This window comes from Magnolia sinica, chromosome 15, assembly GCF_029962835.1.
Source record: "Magnolia sinica isolate HGM2019 chromosome 15, MsV1, whole genome shotgun sequence".
Taxonomy (NCBI): domain Eukaryota; kingdom Viridiplantae; phylum Streptophyta; class Magnoliopsida; order Magnoliales; family Magnoliaceae; genus Magnolia; species Magnolia sinica.
This window is the reverse complement of record NC_080587.1, coordinates 13,298,126-13,313,137: the sequence shown is the minus strand read 5'-3', so window position 1 is coordinate 13,313,137 and position 15,012 is coordinate 13,298,126. Positions and strand designations below refer to the sequence as shown.

The window sequence follows — 15,012 nt, the reverse complement described above, 5'->3', positions numbered from 1 at the left end:
ACTGTCGACAAATAGCGTATGACTCGGATTCATTGAACAAGTCTTGTGTGGTGAAACGACCTCGGCCACTGATTCGGGAATCATTACCGATTGCCTGAACTACGCAGTAGTCCCAATCATATTCAAATACAAAAGGCATTTATATGTGATAGTCAAATAGCACTGACAACCAATTCAAATATAAATCTCATTTGAGTATTTCCACAAACACGTAGTGCATATGTTATCGTACATAGGCATTTCATCCATAAATTATATAGTAGTAAGATAGGTTATATGAAGGAAATTGTAACTATAGATAAGGGAATCGAGAATCATATCTCAACACCCTAATAAAATACATTTCAACAAGCATTTTCTCATTCAAGCACTTTATCAAACACTTTGACTACACCTATCAACATACATGTAATATAGTAGTTATAACAGGTATTATAGCAAATCCCTTCATAAATGATTCACCATACGTACAACAATCATGTATCCTCAAACATCAATCATAACAAGCACAAATCATACTTCCATATTCAATTAAACATTTCAACAAACACATAGAATGCATTAAAAACAACATAATACACATATATATGTAATATACGGAAAACATCGTATCTAAGCACATGTGATAGCAACCAAGTCAGTCATAAATCATTAACTGACATTGAAAGCCTTGAAAACTATAACCTAAACAATTATAATCCGCACCTTTCGCCGGTAGACTCGTATCGAACTCAGTTCGAACACTACGTCTTTGTCTACGGCACAACGGCCACCTATAGCATGAAATAGGTTAGCTATTTCATCACTTACTATATTTAGATCCCTAAAACAGATTAGGGTTAGGATTTTTTGCCCAAGGACGGAGTCAAAATCACCGGTGAAGTAACACGGAGAGGCGATTCAAGACGCTGAGTGGTGAGATCGAATCCCAAGAGCAACTACCTCTCTCTCTCTCTCTTCTCCTCACTTTTTCCTTCACTTTTTCTCTCTTCTCTCTCTTAGGGTTTGGAAATTCGTATGGAATGAGAGAGGGGTGAGTTAAGGCCCTTATATAGGCCTAGAACTGATGTCAATGTCCCCAGGGCCATGGTATACTTAGGTTATAGCCAAAGGGCGACTGTTTCGGGCCAATGGAGCTCATCTGGAGGCCCATTTTCTACATACGGTTCAGAGAAAGTTTCCCGAAAATGGATCTATGCCAGGTTAAGTTTTCGGTTTGATCGAATTTACGGATCGACCGCGGAGGACCTGTTTCAGTTCAACGGTCGACGCCATTCGATCAGGGCCACAAGTACACTAACCTGTGTTGGAAAATTTCCTTGATCCGAGGGTGTAATTGGGTTAGAATCTGACGATCTGAAATCTTAAATTTGGCCTGCAAGTGGACGGCCCAATTTACTTAAGTTTGAGTCCATTTTCTAAAGATATTTACGTTTCTCACATACTTCGCTCCGGGCTCAAGTTGTGCATTTCTTGATACTATTGGGACTTAATTCTCGATATGATTGTCAAGCCCAGTAAGGCGATCATAATCGTATAGTTTCGCGATAATCGAACTTTCGACGCGCGGTCCAAGTTCGATAAGGAGTTTCGTGATGCTCCTGAGAGCAACTGGGTTTTGAGATTAATCCTAGGTTTTTAGGTAATGTAACGTTAGCGATTTTACTTGTTTTGGGTCTTGAGTTCGTATAGAAAGCGGTTCAAGCTAATTTACCGATTAATTTAGTTTAACACTTAATTAATTTCCGTCTAATTTCCACATAATTTGATCCTTGGCGATTTCTGCCTGAGGTGGTACTCGGGTCTTTGTACGGATTTTTCTGAGACGTTACAATCTACCCCCCTTAAAGAAAAAATTTTATCCTCGAAATTAGTACATTTTTGTACTCCTTGAGAATCTAAGGGTAGTTCTTTCGGACCTCGGCTTCTGTCTCTCAAGTAGCATCTTCCTTAGTGTGGTGTGTCCAAAGAACCTTCACAAGTGGAATCACCTTACTGCGCAACACCTGCTCCTTCCTATTTACAATATGCGTCGATCGCAGTACATAAGTAGCATCTTCACTCAACTGTACCTGCTCCCATCTGATAACGTGGGAAGGGTCAGGAACGTATTTCTTTAACATCGACACGTGAAATACGTTGTGCACGCCTATGAGTGGTGTGGGTAAAGAAATGCGGTACGCTACCACCCTCACTTGATCTAGTATCTGAAATGGGCCAATGAATCTTAGTGTGAGCTTCCCCTTCTTTCTAAACTGAAGGACTCCCTTCATGGGGGAAATTTTAGGAACACATGGTCTCCAACCTCGAACTCTAACTGCCGCCGCCTTGTATCGGCGTAACTCTTCTGTCTGCTCTGTGCTGCCAGAAGTTGACGCCTGATAATGTCGATCTTCTATGAAGTCACCTGTACTAACTCTGAGCCAATCAAACTCTTCTCACCAACCTCTACCCAAAGAATGCGGTGCTTTACAGTGGACGCCCATTCAACACTTCATAGAGAGCCATACCAATACTCACCGAAAGTCGTTGTTATATGCGAACTAATATAAGGAAGACAAATCATCCCAACTGTCCTTGAAATCAAGCACACAAGCTCGTAGCATATCTTCCAACACTGATTTACCTGTACCGTCTGCTCGTCAGTTTGTGGGTCGCGATACTGAACTTTAGTTTCACACTCATTATTTCCTGGATACGAATCCAGAAGATAGATGTGAATAATGTGTCTCGGTCCGACATGATCTCCATAGGAACTCCATGCAGACGCACAATCTTCTTGATGTATAGCCTGGCCACTCGTTTGCAGAGTTCAAAAATCTAATAGGTAGAAAATGAGCCGATTTCATTAACCGGTCCACGATCACCCGAATGGAGTTATGCCCCTTCCTCGTCTTCGGTAACCCTGAGATGAAATCCATAGAGATGAAATCACATTTCCATTCTGCTATGGGCATGGGCTAAAGTAAACCAGGAGGTCAATGCTCGGCCTTGACCTGCTGGCACATGAGACAACGGGACACATAATCTGCTATGTGGGCCTTCATGTTGTCCCACCAATATGAACACTTCATGTCTCGATACATCTTCGTACTACCAAGATGCATTGCCATCCTCGAATTGTGAGCAGATTCGAGAACTTCCCTTCTCAAGTCATGAAGGTTTGGGATGCATAGGGGGCCACGATAACGTAAACCCCCATCTGTACTAATTCTCCATTCTGAGTCCGCACTGTTACTCACCTGCTCTCTCATCTTGGCCAATAATTCATCATTTTTCTGAGCCACAATAATCCTCTCATCAATGAGTGGCTGCACACGAACGTGTGCGATGCTCTCGAACAGCTCCTCTACCATAAGCTTCTACTCGAAGTCTCGCAAAAACTCGACCATATTCCATTCATCGATCATCAACGGAGCCACAAATGTTATAGTCTTCTTACTGCTCAATGCATCTGCCACAAGGTTAGCCTTGCCAGGATGGTAGGAGACCTCAAACTTGAAGTCCTTCAAGGTTTCCATCCATCGTCACTACCTCATATTCAGGTCCCTCTGCGTGAATATGTATATGATGCTCTTATGGTTGTAAAAGAGCTCAAACTCCTCTCCATAGAGGTAATGTCTTCAGAGCTTTAATATAAAGATGACCACTACTAACTCTAGGTCGTGCGTAGGGTAGTTTTCCTCGTGTTTCATCAACTGTCGCGATGCATAGGCAATAACCCTATCCTTCGGCATCAAAACACAACCCAAACCAACACGAGACGCATCGGTGTATATCATATACTTGACCCCTTACTCTAGCAATACTAGCACAGAGGTGGACGTCAACTTATCCTTCGGCTCTGCCGCCTTCGCCTTCTCATTCCAGGCAAACTTAAGATCCTTCCGAGTCAACCTGAGACAACGGTCCGGCTATCTTGGAAAAGTCTCTAATGAATCGACAAGAGTAGCCACGAGTCCGAAAACTTCTCACTTCAGAATCAACCGGCTACTCCTAGTCCCGAATCATGGTCACCTTAGCAAGGTCTATCGCTATCCCTTCCTTGGACACCACATGTCCCAGAACTTCACTTCTTCCTTCTAGAAGTCGCACTTCTTATACCGCACAAACAATTGGTTCTTTCTAAGTGTATTAAAGACTTCGCAGATGTTCTTCATGCTCCTTACGACTCTTGGAGTATATTAGATGTCATCTATAAATATAATGGAGTATATCAGATGTCATCTATTAATACAATGACGAATCGAAATCAGATACGGTCGAAACACCCGGTTCATTAGATCCATGAACACGGCCGGTGCATTCGTGAATCCAAATGACATCATAAGAAACTCGTAGTGCCCAAAACTCGTAGACGGCTCCTCCACCTGAAAGTCGTCTTCTGCACGTGGTATCCAGAACGTAAGTCAATCTTTAAGAAAAACTGTGCCCCTTTCAACTGGTCAAACAGATCATCTATCCTGGGCAAATGATACTTGTTCTTCACTGTCACTTGGTTTAACTTGCGATAATCAATATACAATCGCAGTGATCCATCCTTCTTCTTTACAAACAACACGGGCGCTCCCCAAGGAGATACACTCGGTCGTATAAAGCCTGCCTCTAACAAATCATCGATTTGTCTCCTCAGTTCCTCCATCTCACATGGAGGCATGCAATAAGTCGGTAGTGAAATGGGAGTCGCACCAGGCACAAGGTCAATGGTAAAATCGATCTCGCGCTGATGAGGTAATCCAGGTATCTTCCTGAATACGTCCACAAAATCCTGAACTACTGGCATGTTCCTAAGTGTCAGACCATCACATTCTCCAAAGAAGGTGGCATAATAACTAACACGGCAGGCCAACGACTGAACGGAAAAGTAAAGGTCGTGCCTCAGGTCCATGGGCTACCACTCTAGTATCACAATCAATTTCTACCTTCATCTCTGAGCCAATCCATACAGAGGATAACGTCGTAATGATATAGTGGGGCAACGATCAGGTCAACGAGTACCGTTCTACTCCCTAAGTCTATCGAGCAATCCTTACAAAGCTTGGTAACATCTGAAAAGTTCTTATGGCGATAAGGATTCTCAACCCCTTCGTAGGAGCTGTTTCCAACACTATTGACTGCTGCACATGATATGATAGAGATAGTGGACCCGGTGTTCACTAATAGAAAGACTGGTATACCTTGGATGTGTGCGGTGACTTCGAAAGCCAATGGTGTGGTGCTGTCTCTGATACCTCAACCGTAAGTGAGTGCACACGAGCCTCGAGAACGGTTCGGCTGCGGTACCATAGGCCATTGAGGCGGCCTAGATCGATGTGCAGTGGCCCATAGGAAGGCTATGTAGGTAGTACAAAATGTAGAGGTGGAGTTGAGATAGCCTGTGGCATCTGACGGTTGATCCTCTAAGGGGGCATAAAGTCATTGTCCCTCATCTTGGTAAAGTAATACGTGTCGCATGACTCGACCTCTTACGATAAGTGCACCACATGTCGTCGCCTTGGCCGTGTCGGTGGAGCCGTAAGCCGATGAGGAGAATCGCACGTGGCCTCTTGCCAAGAAACGGTTGATTCGGTAAATCAGGTCAAGGCCTAGGATCCATGGGCACACATGTACGAGATCGCCATCCTGCTTAGCTCGCAGAGACATGTCCACTAGCTCAACAGCATAGTTGAGTATGCTAGCGCAACACATCTTCAAGCGTATCTCAGGTCGACCCTTAGAAAATCGCCGCATTCGTATCTGGTCTGCTAATATCGGGGGAGCATACTTGGCCAGCCGTGAACCTGTTCTCGTACTCCACCACTGTCATTCCTCCCGTCGGAGGCGAAGAAACTCTCCTCCTTCTCATTATGGTAGGTAAGAGGGAAATACTTCCCGTGGAAGCGCGTCTCAAAGGCTTCCCACGACCATACATAACCAGGAGCAACGGTCCCAAGGATGTTACACCATAGACCGGCCTCCTTCTCAAATATGTAGGTGACCAACTCTACCTACTCGGGCTCTTGCAGCGGCTTCAAAATCTTAGAGATACGGTCAAGCCAATACTCGGCCTCCTCAGTCCGTGAGTACCCACAAATGTAGGAGGTCGTAAGCGTTAGAATTGCTCAAATAAGCCGCTAACACCCATGTTTCTAGTAGGGTGCACAGGTCAGGTGGAACCACATTTATGTTATGGGCAAGGGCCTAGCAATAGTGGTCCAAATCTTCTCATCGCATAAGGAGCATCATCTCGCTCCACCTATTAGGAGAAGGAGCTCGATATATGTGGGCGTCAACGAGGACGTACGGCTCTACTCAGAACCGGTGGTGTAACAGTGTCGCTCCATTGGTGGGGGCCGGTGGGTGGCGAGAATCCGGCATAGTCTCGCAATCCGGGCCCAAATGGGGTCCGTATGGCTATCGCCGAGGGGAGGTGCCCCGTCAATCAAGTCGCCAAGTGTAAGACGTATCGTACTCCGAATGGCCTTAGGTGGGATTCCCTATATTCAACATAGGGTACAACCCATGTCAGATTAGCATAAAAACATACACTTATCCGCACACCATTCACATCACACAGCTTAAAGAAACTTCATGCATTTCATTTACCAAAATCATCACAATACATGAGATATGATTCACATGAGCCATGACAAAAGATGCATGTGAGCTAATTTAAACAAGCTTCAACCACTAAACATACTAACGACCAAACAAGTCTACTAAGGCTAGTACAAAGGAATACTAATAGCAAAACAAACTAAGGGATGACTACACATATGACTAGTTGTCTGAATCAAACGATGGTGGAGGAGCACCCTTGTCCTGTAGGCAACACAGGATAGCCCTCTAGGTGCGAGACACTTTGCTAAATTTACGCTTCACGAAGGCCTGATTCTCTTCTAATTTGGCTCGGGTCTCTTTGACTCTTGTTGCAGGGTAACCTGGCCCTCCTCGATCTGAGCCAAACGGGCTTCCAAAGTAGCCTGATCACTGTCACGCCCATGTGTAGCAGGAGGAGAGCCCTTATCAGTGTCTTGGGTCTCCTCTTCTTCCTCTTCCTGCTCTTCCTCTTTCTCGCTTTCTTCATCTATCTCATCTCTGCCTTCTTCATCACTCTCTTCCTCTTCACTTTCCGTTTCATCTTCACTCTCATCGAGTCGGGCTTGATGTTGTTGTGGCCCTATATTCATGTTGTTGAGAGTGGTGTCATTGATGAAATGGATCGGCGCAGGAATTTCTGCGCCAAGTCTGTAGCCGAATTCACGAGCAACCTTGCATATGAGTCGGCTGAATGGGAGTGAAATGGTTGTTCTAAGAGAGCATGTGGTTTAAACTATCTGTAGTAGTAAATACATAGGCAGGCACAGGTTGTCTCCCTGTCCAGCTCGGTACAGAAAGTCTACTATCAAATGCGTGCACTCGCTGTGATTGCTCCATCTGGGATACACATTGTGGGTGAAGATGTGGTGGAGCAGGCGGAAGTCAGGAGTCATATTGGACATTAGGAGGCAATTACCTGGATTCCAGTAGACCAGTCGGCCACAAGGATTCTCATGGCGTCAACCCGAGTCGACTCAACCCAGACCTTGTACCTTAACGACCGCGCCGCCGCCGTTCCGATGCCGCGACTCGTGCGCCGATGCGATGCTCTGGCTAGGAGATGTGGGCCGGCGTCGAGTAAAACGCCGCGCGTGCGAATTTCGAGGGAATCTCTACAAGATGTCACATCAATCAATCAATCCCATCAATCCCATCATGTCAAGTATACATCAACTTTCACCCTTTCCCAAGCAACCCCCAAAGTCAAAAAGCTCTTACACAACCCATGCTTTTCTTACACATTTTGTCAAAAAAGTCATAAAGTTCTTACACCCCATCCCTCTCTCCCATCCATCACTCCATCACCCATCATTCTCTCTCTCTCTCTCCCTTACAAGTCTCTCTCTCATTCCATACTTTTCCAAGCAACAAAAATCCATACGTATGAGACCCTCTCCCATTTCTCCCAAGCTACATGTGTGGCCCACCTTTCCATCCTTAGATCTCTCATCTCAACCATCCATTTCTCATCTTCCTCCATCAAAGAGGAGCACGAGGAGCTAAGGAAGCCAAGGGAGCAAGAAGATCAAGTGGTGGGTGTTTTTATAGGGTAGATTTTGATGTTTTTAAGTTGGGCCAAGTGAGGTCAACCGATCAATGGTTTGGATCTCACTTTGGACCCTAAGATGTGGCCGATGGCCCACTTGGATCATCATGATCATTCCATGATGGGGCCATTCTCCATGGACCCCATCATGATGTTTATTTCCTTGTATGCTTAGGGTCATCTAGACCATCTATTTTAGTGGAGAAAGGATCTCCACCGTTGGATTTCAATTCCATGGACCCCACATGTAATGGGACCCACTTGATGTATGATTTAGTGCAAGGGAGGGTCCATAGTGCCGGGGTCCCTCCATCACACGGTCTCACTCTCTATCTCTCTCCCTTTTTATTTTATTTTATTTATTTATTTATTTTATTTTATTTTATTTTGTTGTTATGATGATGAGGTTGTGTGGCCCACTTGAATGGACCCCACCATGAGGTAGGTACCTTATCCAAACCATTTATAAGTGGGGCCCATCTTATATGTGTAGCACCCACACCATCCATCACTTGGTGGCCCACCTAAGCAGGGCCCACCTCCAACCTATATGCCAAGTCCAGCGTCCAGGGACGCTGGACGTATGTTGGAAGAAACACAAATACAAGCTTTTTCCCCAAGCTTGGAATGGTCCACTCATATGGGTCCCACCTTGATGTATGTATTAAATCCATGCCGTCCATTCCTTTCGTAAGTTTGTTTTAGGCGTTGAGCCAAAAGATGTGATCAATCAGACCTTCGGGCGGGCCATACCATACCAAAAGGTGGTTTTCACCATTGAAACCTTCCCTGATTGGTTATACACTGGAATATGTCCAATATTGGACTTGTTTTGCTCGTGGTGAGCCATGGAAGAACACTGGACGGCGTGGATTCACTGGATGTGGACCCCACCTGCAAAATCTACGGATTTTCTGAAATAAAAAAAAATAAATAAATAAATGAACTTCAGGTGGATACAAAATTCATGTGGGCCTCACCACAAGAAACAGTTAGAACCGAAACATCCACCATTGAAACCTTCCTGGAGCCAACCATCTAAACCGCTCATAGGCTTATCACCACTCAGATAAAGTATAGGTACAAATATCATTTCGATACATAACTTTCGTGGCACCCAAAAAGTTTCCAATGATATGGCATTAAATCCCTTTTGTTTCTTGTGGTGTGGCACACCTAAGTTTTATATCGGCCTGATTTTTGGGTTGGATGGCATAGAAACAATATGGTAGGCCCCACATGGAGCCCACATTGATGTATGTGTTTCATTCCCACCGTCCGCCAGACGGTGGACGTGGAGCCCACCGTGATGTGTGAGTGCATATGTGGGTGGGTGCATGTGTGTGTGTGTGCGTGCGTGTGTGGTGGGTGCGTGTGTGTGCTCGTGTGTGTATATATATATTTATATATAATATTATATTATATATAATATTATATGTTATATGTATATATATAATATTATATGTTACATATATATATATATATATATATATATTATATTATATATAATTTATTGATGGTGGGAGGCCCATTTCAGTTCACTTGTGGGCCATGATTGAGGCCCACTTTGATGTATATGTAAGGTCCATGGGTCGAGGCCCATTAAGTTGTAATGGGGCTAATGGGTTGAGGCCCATTTGATGCACGTATGGGGCCCAACTGGCGAGGCCCATTTGATACATATAAGGCCCATAAGATTAGGCCCATTTAATGCATTCTAAGGCCCACGGGTTATAGCCCATTGTAATGAACATAAGGCCCATTGGTGCGGCCCATTGATGTGGCCCACTTAATGAATATAAGGCCCATGTGATTTGGCCCATTTGATGTATTTAAAGCCCAATGGGATGTACCTAAGGTTCATTGCAATGTGCAGTCCCAACATGATTTATGTAATGATGTTTACGTCAGGGCTATGCCTTGGGAGCAATGGTGGTTTGACGTCCACATTGCAGGTATAGTATGGTTAAATGTCCGCATTATGACTTTCCCTAAGGCCCATTATTAGGCTCGTGCGTGTTATGTGTAGACCGTCTAGCCCATCTCTGTTATGCACATCATCCATCCTATATAACATGTTTAGTTCCATGATTCATGACCATATGCATCATATGCATGCTTGATATGAGGAATGACTGATCATAGCATATGCCTTCGGGCAAATTGTTCAGGGGCTCCCGTATAGGGGGTGTGGTGTTGCCCTACATGAGCGCACGATATGCGCAGGATTGTTGTATGACTGGATAGTGTGATTCATGGATTCGCATTGTGTGATATGGTTACTATACGCCCTAGCGACATCAGGGCTGTAGCCTCCACAGATGTATCGTGGTTGGCAGGATTGGATACCGGAAATACTGTTCTACATGGGGTGCGATAGATATCCTGGGTGAAAGTCCCTAAACCCTTATGGTACCTGTGGAGGTTGCTCCAATGTCTAGACCGAGTGGATGCATGAGCGCCGAGTGCCGATTACCAGACGGTTGCGCTTTTCACTGTGTCGTGGTCGGTTGGAAGGGGGTGCGGCCTTACCCGCCCGAGAGTAAGGGGCAATGCTAGGCTGATGACCCACTCGAGGAATGGGTCCGCTATTCGACGAGCCGAGCCCGATATTGGCAAAGGATAGTGAGGTCTTTTCCACTCACCTTATTGTGCGCGATGGGGCGGCAATCGGCTTGGAGTGTACTAGACCCCGGTGATATTCTAGATTTGAGCCGTATTGACATGTGGACTTAGATGAGGATTTGTATGCTTGAGTTGCATTTCGCATTGCATGGCCTTGGTATGGCCGACATCATTCTTTGCACCGCATGGCCTTGGTACGGCTAATGGTATTCTTGGCATTCATCAGCATGTTCCGCATTACTCTGATACTGCATAGCTGCATTACCACCTTGAGCATATACTTTCACCACCCTCTAAGCTTTCTATAAGCTTATGCACGACCGTTGCGTGCAGGTGACGTTGGATCGCAGCAGCGCTGAGGCTTGGGCGCGTGGCAGATCATTTTGGAGTTTTGTTCATCTTCATTGTATTTCCCTTATGCTCATTGTACTTGTAAAGTTTTTGATTATAGTGGAAATGTGATGGAGTTTTTGGTTGTTGTGTGTGGGTTATGCCTTTGGTTATGCTTATTACGAATTAAACTGATGTTGAAAATCCTCCTTGTAGCATCCCAGGATCGGAATCTGGCGAATGGGCGCTGGGAGCCGAGAATGGGGTTCTACGGAGGTCGTCGGCGGATTCGCGATCGGGAATTTTGTGAGCCCGGCCTCCGAGTTTGGGGCGTGATGAAGATGTGGTGGAGCAGGTGGAAGTTAGGAGTCATTCTGGATGCCGGAGGCAATTGCTTGGATTCCAGTGGACCAGTCGGCCACAAAGAAATCGCATGCGATGATCCTTTTCACGTGCACTCCTGAGGCTCTTCTCACTAGCAAGAACCTCTCCACGCGGCATCCCCATGATTTGGGCTATCAAACCAACGTCAATTGTGGCTTCTCGCCTTCCCATGGGAATTTTGAACTGTAAAGGCTCCAGCGATGGCTCTCGCATATGACTGCAGAAGGCTCGGACAGTGCTCTCATTCGCACATGACTTGCCCTCAAATATGGGACCCAATCCGATGTCCAATAGGCGATCCATTGCCAGATAAAGCCCAAAGAGCTTCTCGTCCATGTGTGCTTCAAAAAGAACCCTACGGCCGTGAAACCTTCCATGTGACATATCCGCCAGTAGAGCTCTTTCGAGGGGAGCCTGGGGATCGAGATCCCGCTTCATCCTTATCTCCCGATCGATGCTTGTACTTGCTGTAGCACCTTTCTCCCTTCTTAAACGGGTAAGGCGGTTAGGCCCGGCTTCATCCGTGGAAGCCCTCTTCTTCCACATGAGAGAAAGAAGTGTGGAGAGAGAGAATATGGCTGTCACGAGCTCAAAAGAGCCATGAGAGTGAAATAAAATGGAGGGATTAGGTGGATTGTTGGACTTTGAGATTCTTGAGACACAAATGAGAGTTTGTGCACTCAAATGGAAATAAATGAGGGAGATAGAAGATGGTTTTGAAAGGAATGATGGGGGGTGTGTATGTAGTGATGAAAAAGGAAGAGGATTTGAGATTAAGGGGAGATTTGAGAGAGAAAAATGGAGATTTGAGAGATTTGGAAAGCTTAGAAGGGTGGGAATGAGGGGAATGAAGCAAATGGGGAGGATATAAGGGGTCCCACATGTTTTCATGGGGCCCACAGCCGTGTACATATGCCGGCCTGGCCCGACAGGCCTAGGCGACCCGATCGGCGAGGCCTCGCTAATCCGGCGATGACATCGCCGGTTGCTAGATAGTGGTGTGAGGCCTCAGACATCCCCCCAGGTGCCGGAAATGTGTGGGCCTCCCTCGAATTCCACTGTTTCATGTGGTTTAGGCCCCGATGTTTGTTCGATGTGGTTTCAGGTCCCATCTCGTGTCTATTCGTGCATTGAGGGGTGTGTGAGTGTGGAATACGCCGAATCATCGCCCAGACCCATCGATGGATGGTTTGGAAAAGGATTGGGGCCATCTCACATGATCATAAATGCCTACGGGTCCGATTTCAACGGTCAGTTTCACTTGTCGGCAAAACTGGGAATCCTACGACTGTTTTTACGTTTTGACGCTCCCCCTAAGTCAAAGTACGTCAGTGTGCATCGTGTGACCATAACCCAAGTCCAGTTTAATCCAAATCATGCTCTGATACTAACTTGTAACGCCCTGAAAATTGGGGGTCGAGCAGAAGCTCAACTCCCGAGTTCCAACGCATCACTTATGCAACATAGATAATGATGATTAAATGTTGTCCGTATTAATGCATTAAACATGAATGAGATTACACTAAATCAACACATACTCCAGAGATGATTGAATTAAGCAAGCGGAAGATTGTGGTAGATATATAAAGTATATGAGTGGTTATAAACCCCTAGAGTATGACCATGCCACCAGGCTAAATATATATATGTTTGTTCCAAAATATACAAAATGGCAAGTGTGACGTCCAACTAATTCGTATCCCTGTAATCCGGGTGACGTAACTCCAGGTATAGATCCGCCAAAGAGTTGCAAATAGGAGAACTCCTTGTTGTCGTCGTAGAAGACTGGCTCCAACCCATAAGCCTCACCGTCATCTAAAACTACAACAGAGTTTGGTTGGTGTTTTAAAACACCGTCCCAGCGTGGGAGTGAGTGATCAACTCAGTGGAGCTATAAGGCAAGGTTAACATGTTATCAATTTAGTCAAGCAATAATGATAAAGCAGTACAACAATTATGTCCTAAGTACTCTTGTTAATGCAAGAATGGTATGCGACAATGATGTATGCCCTCACCTGCACTCCCTCAGTGACATCATCTCACGATCACACATGCAACACTCCCAGTAAATGTGCGCTTCCTCGCCAAAACACATGCAATGCGGTGTATGATCATGTTAGCCAAGTTCTTATTTAGGCTTATTCATACAGCAGGTTCAGGAAGCTAAGGTACCCCCCTTTATATCATTGACTCAAACAATGATCCATCTAGGGTTGTCAATCCTAGTTAATCACATACGATGGCAGTTCCAGGTCGCTACGGAAAGTCCCATCACCTTAACGTAGTCCCTATGTATACTCAAGGTCACTAAGGAAAGGCTTGTCACCTTAGAGTAGTCCTAGTGTATACTCGAGGTCACTACGAGAGGATCGTCACCTGATCGTAGGCCGACAACTTGAATACAATGTGACCTGGCCTTTGGACCAACTTGCGAGGATATGCATCAAGGAGATTGTGAGACTACACGATGTTCCAATTTTGATCATTTCTGACTGAGACCCGAGGTTCGTGTCTTAATTTTGGAGGAGCTTCCAGACGGCGATGGGGTCTATTTTCAAGCAGTAGCATCCATACATGGTGAACATATATTAGGTCAATCGGGTTACTTGACAAGCTTGACTACTACGAGCGCATATTGACTTAATCAACATGGAGCGCGTAAGTACTCCGCGTGGCCTAACTACTGTCGACAAACAGCGTATGACTTAGATTCATCGAACGTATCCATCGTGGCTAATACAGTTCGGCTACAGATCGTAAACCATTACCGATTATCTGGACTACATCGTAGCCCTAAACACACTCCAAACAATAACATTCACATGTAATAGTCAAAGAAAGCGTGTGACAACTAATTCAAATATAAATCTCATTTGAGCATTTGTACAAACATGTAAAGCACATGTTATCATACATAGGCATTTCATCCATAAATCACATAGTAGTAAGATAGGTTATATGAAAGAAATTGTAACTATAGATAAGGGGATTGAGAATCATATCTCAACACCCTAATTAAATACATTTCAGCAAGCATTTTCTCATTCAGGCATTTTATCAAACACTTAGAGTACACAAATCAACATACATGTAATATAGTAGTTATAACAGGTATTATAGCAAATCCCTTCATAAAGGATTCACTATACGTACAACAATCATGTATCCTCAATATCAATCATAACAAGCACAAATCATAATCCCATATTTAATCAAACATTTCAATAAACACATAGAATGCATTAAAAACAACATAATACACATATATGTAATATACGAAAAACATCATATCTAAGCACATGTGATAGCAACCAAGTCAGTCATAAATCATTAACTGACATTGAAAGCCTTGAAAACTATAACCTAAACAATTATAATCCGCACCTTTCGCCGGTAAACTCGTATCGAACTTAGTTCGAACACTAAGTCTTCGTCTATGGCACAACGACAACCTATAGCATGAAATAGGTTAGCTATTTCACCGATCTACCTATTTGTATTTCTAAAACAGATTAGGGTTAGGATTTCTTACCCGACAATGAAATTAA

The 15,012-nt window shown here is 44.7% G+C and overlaps 1 protein-coding gene across 1 annotated transcript in view; it reads right to left on the bottom strand.

The window, feature by feature from the left end:
- Window positions 1–6,759: 6,759 nt before the first annotated feature.
- The window catches only part of LOC131226820 (uncharacterized), a 39,946-nt gene continuing 31,693 nt past the window's right edge, over window positions 6,760–15,012 (bottom strand). Inside the window, exons 4-5 of the mRNA XM_058222544.1 lie at window positions 6,921–7,159; window positions 6,760–6,801 (exon numbers count right to left, since the gene is read on the bottom strand). Coding sequence (XP_058078527.1) covers window positions 6,760–6,801; window positions 6,921–7,159 — 281 coding nt within the window. The remainder of the gene's footprint in view (window positions 6,802–6,920; window positions 7,160–15,012) is intronic.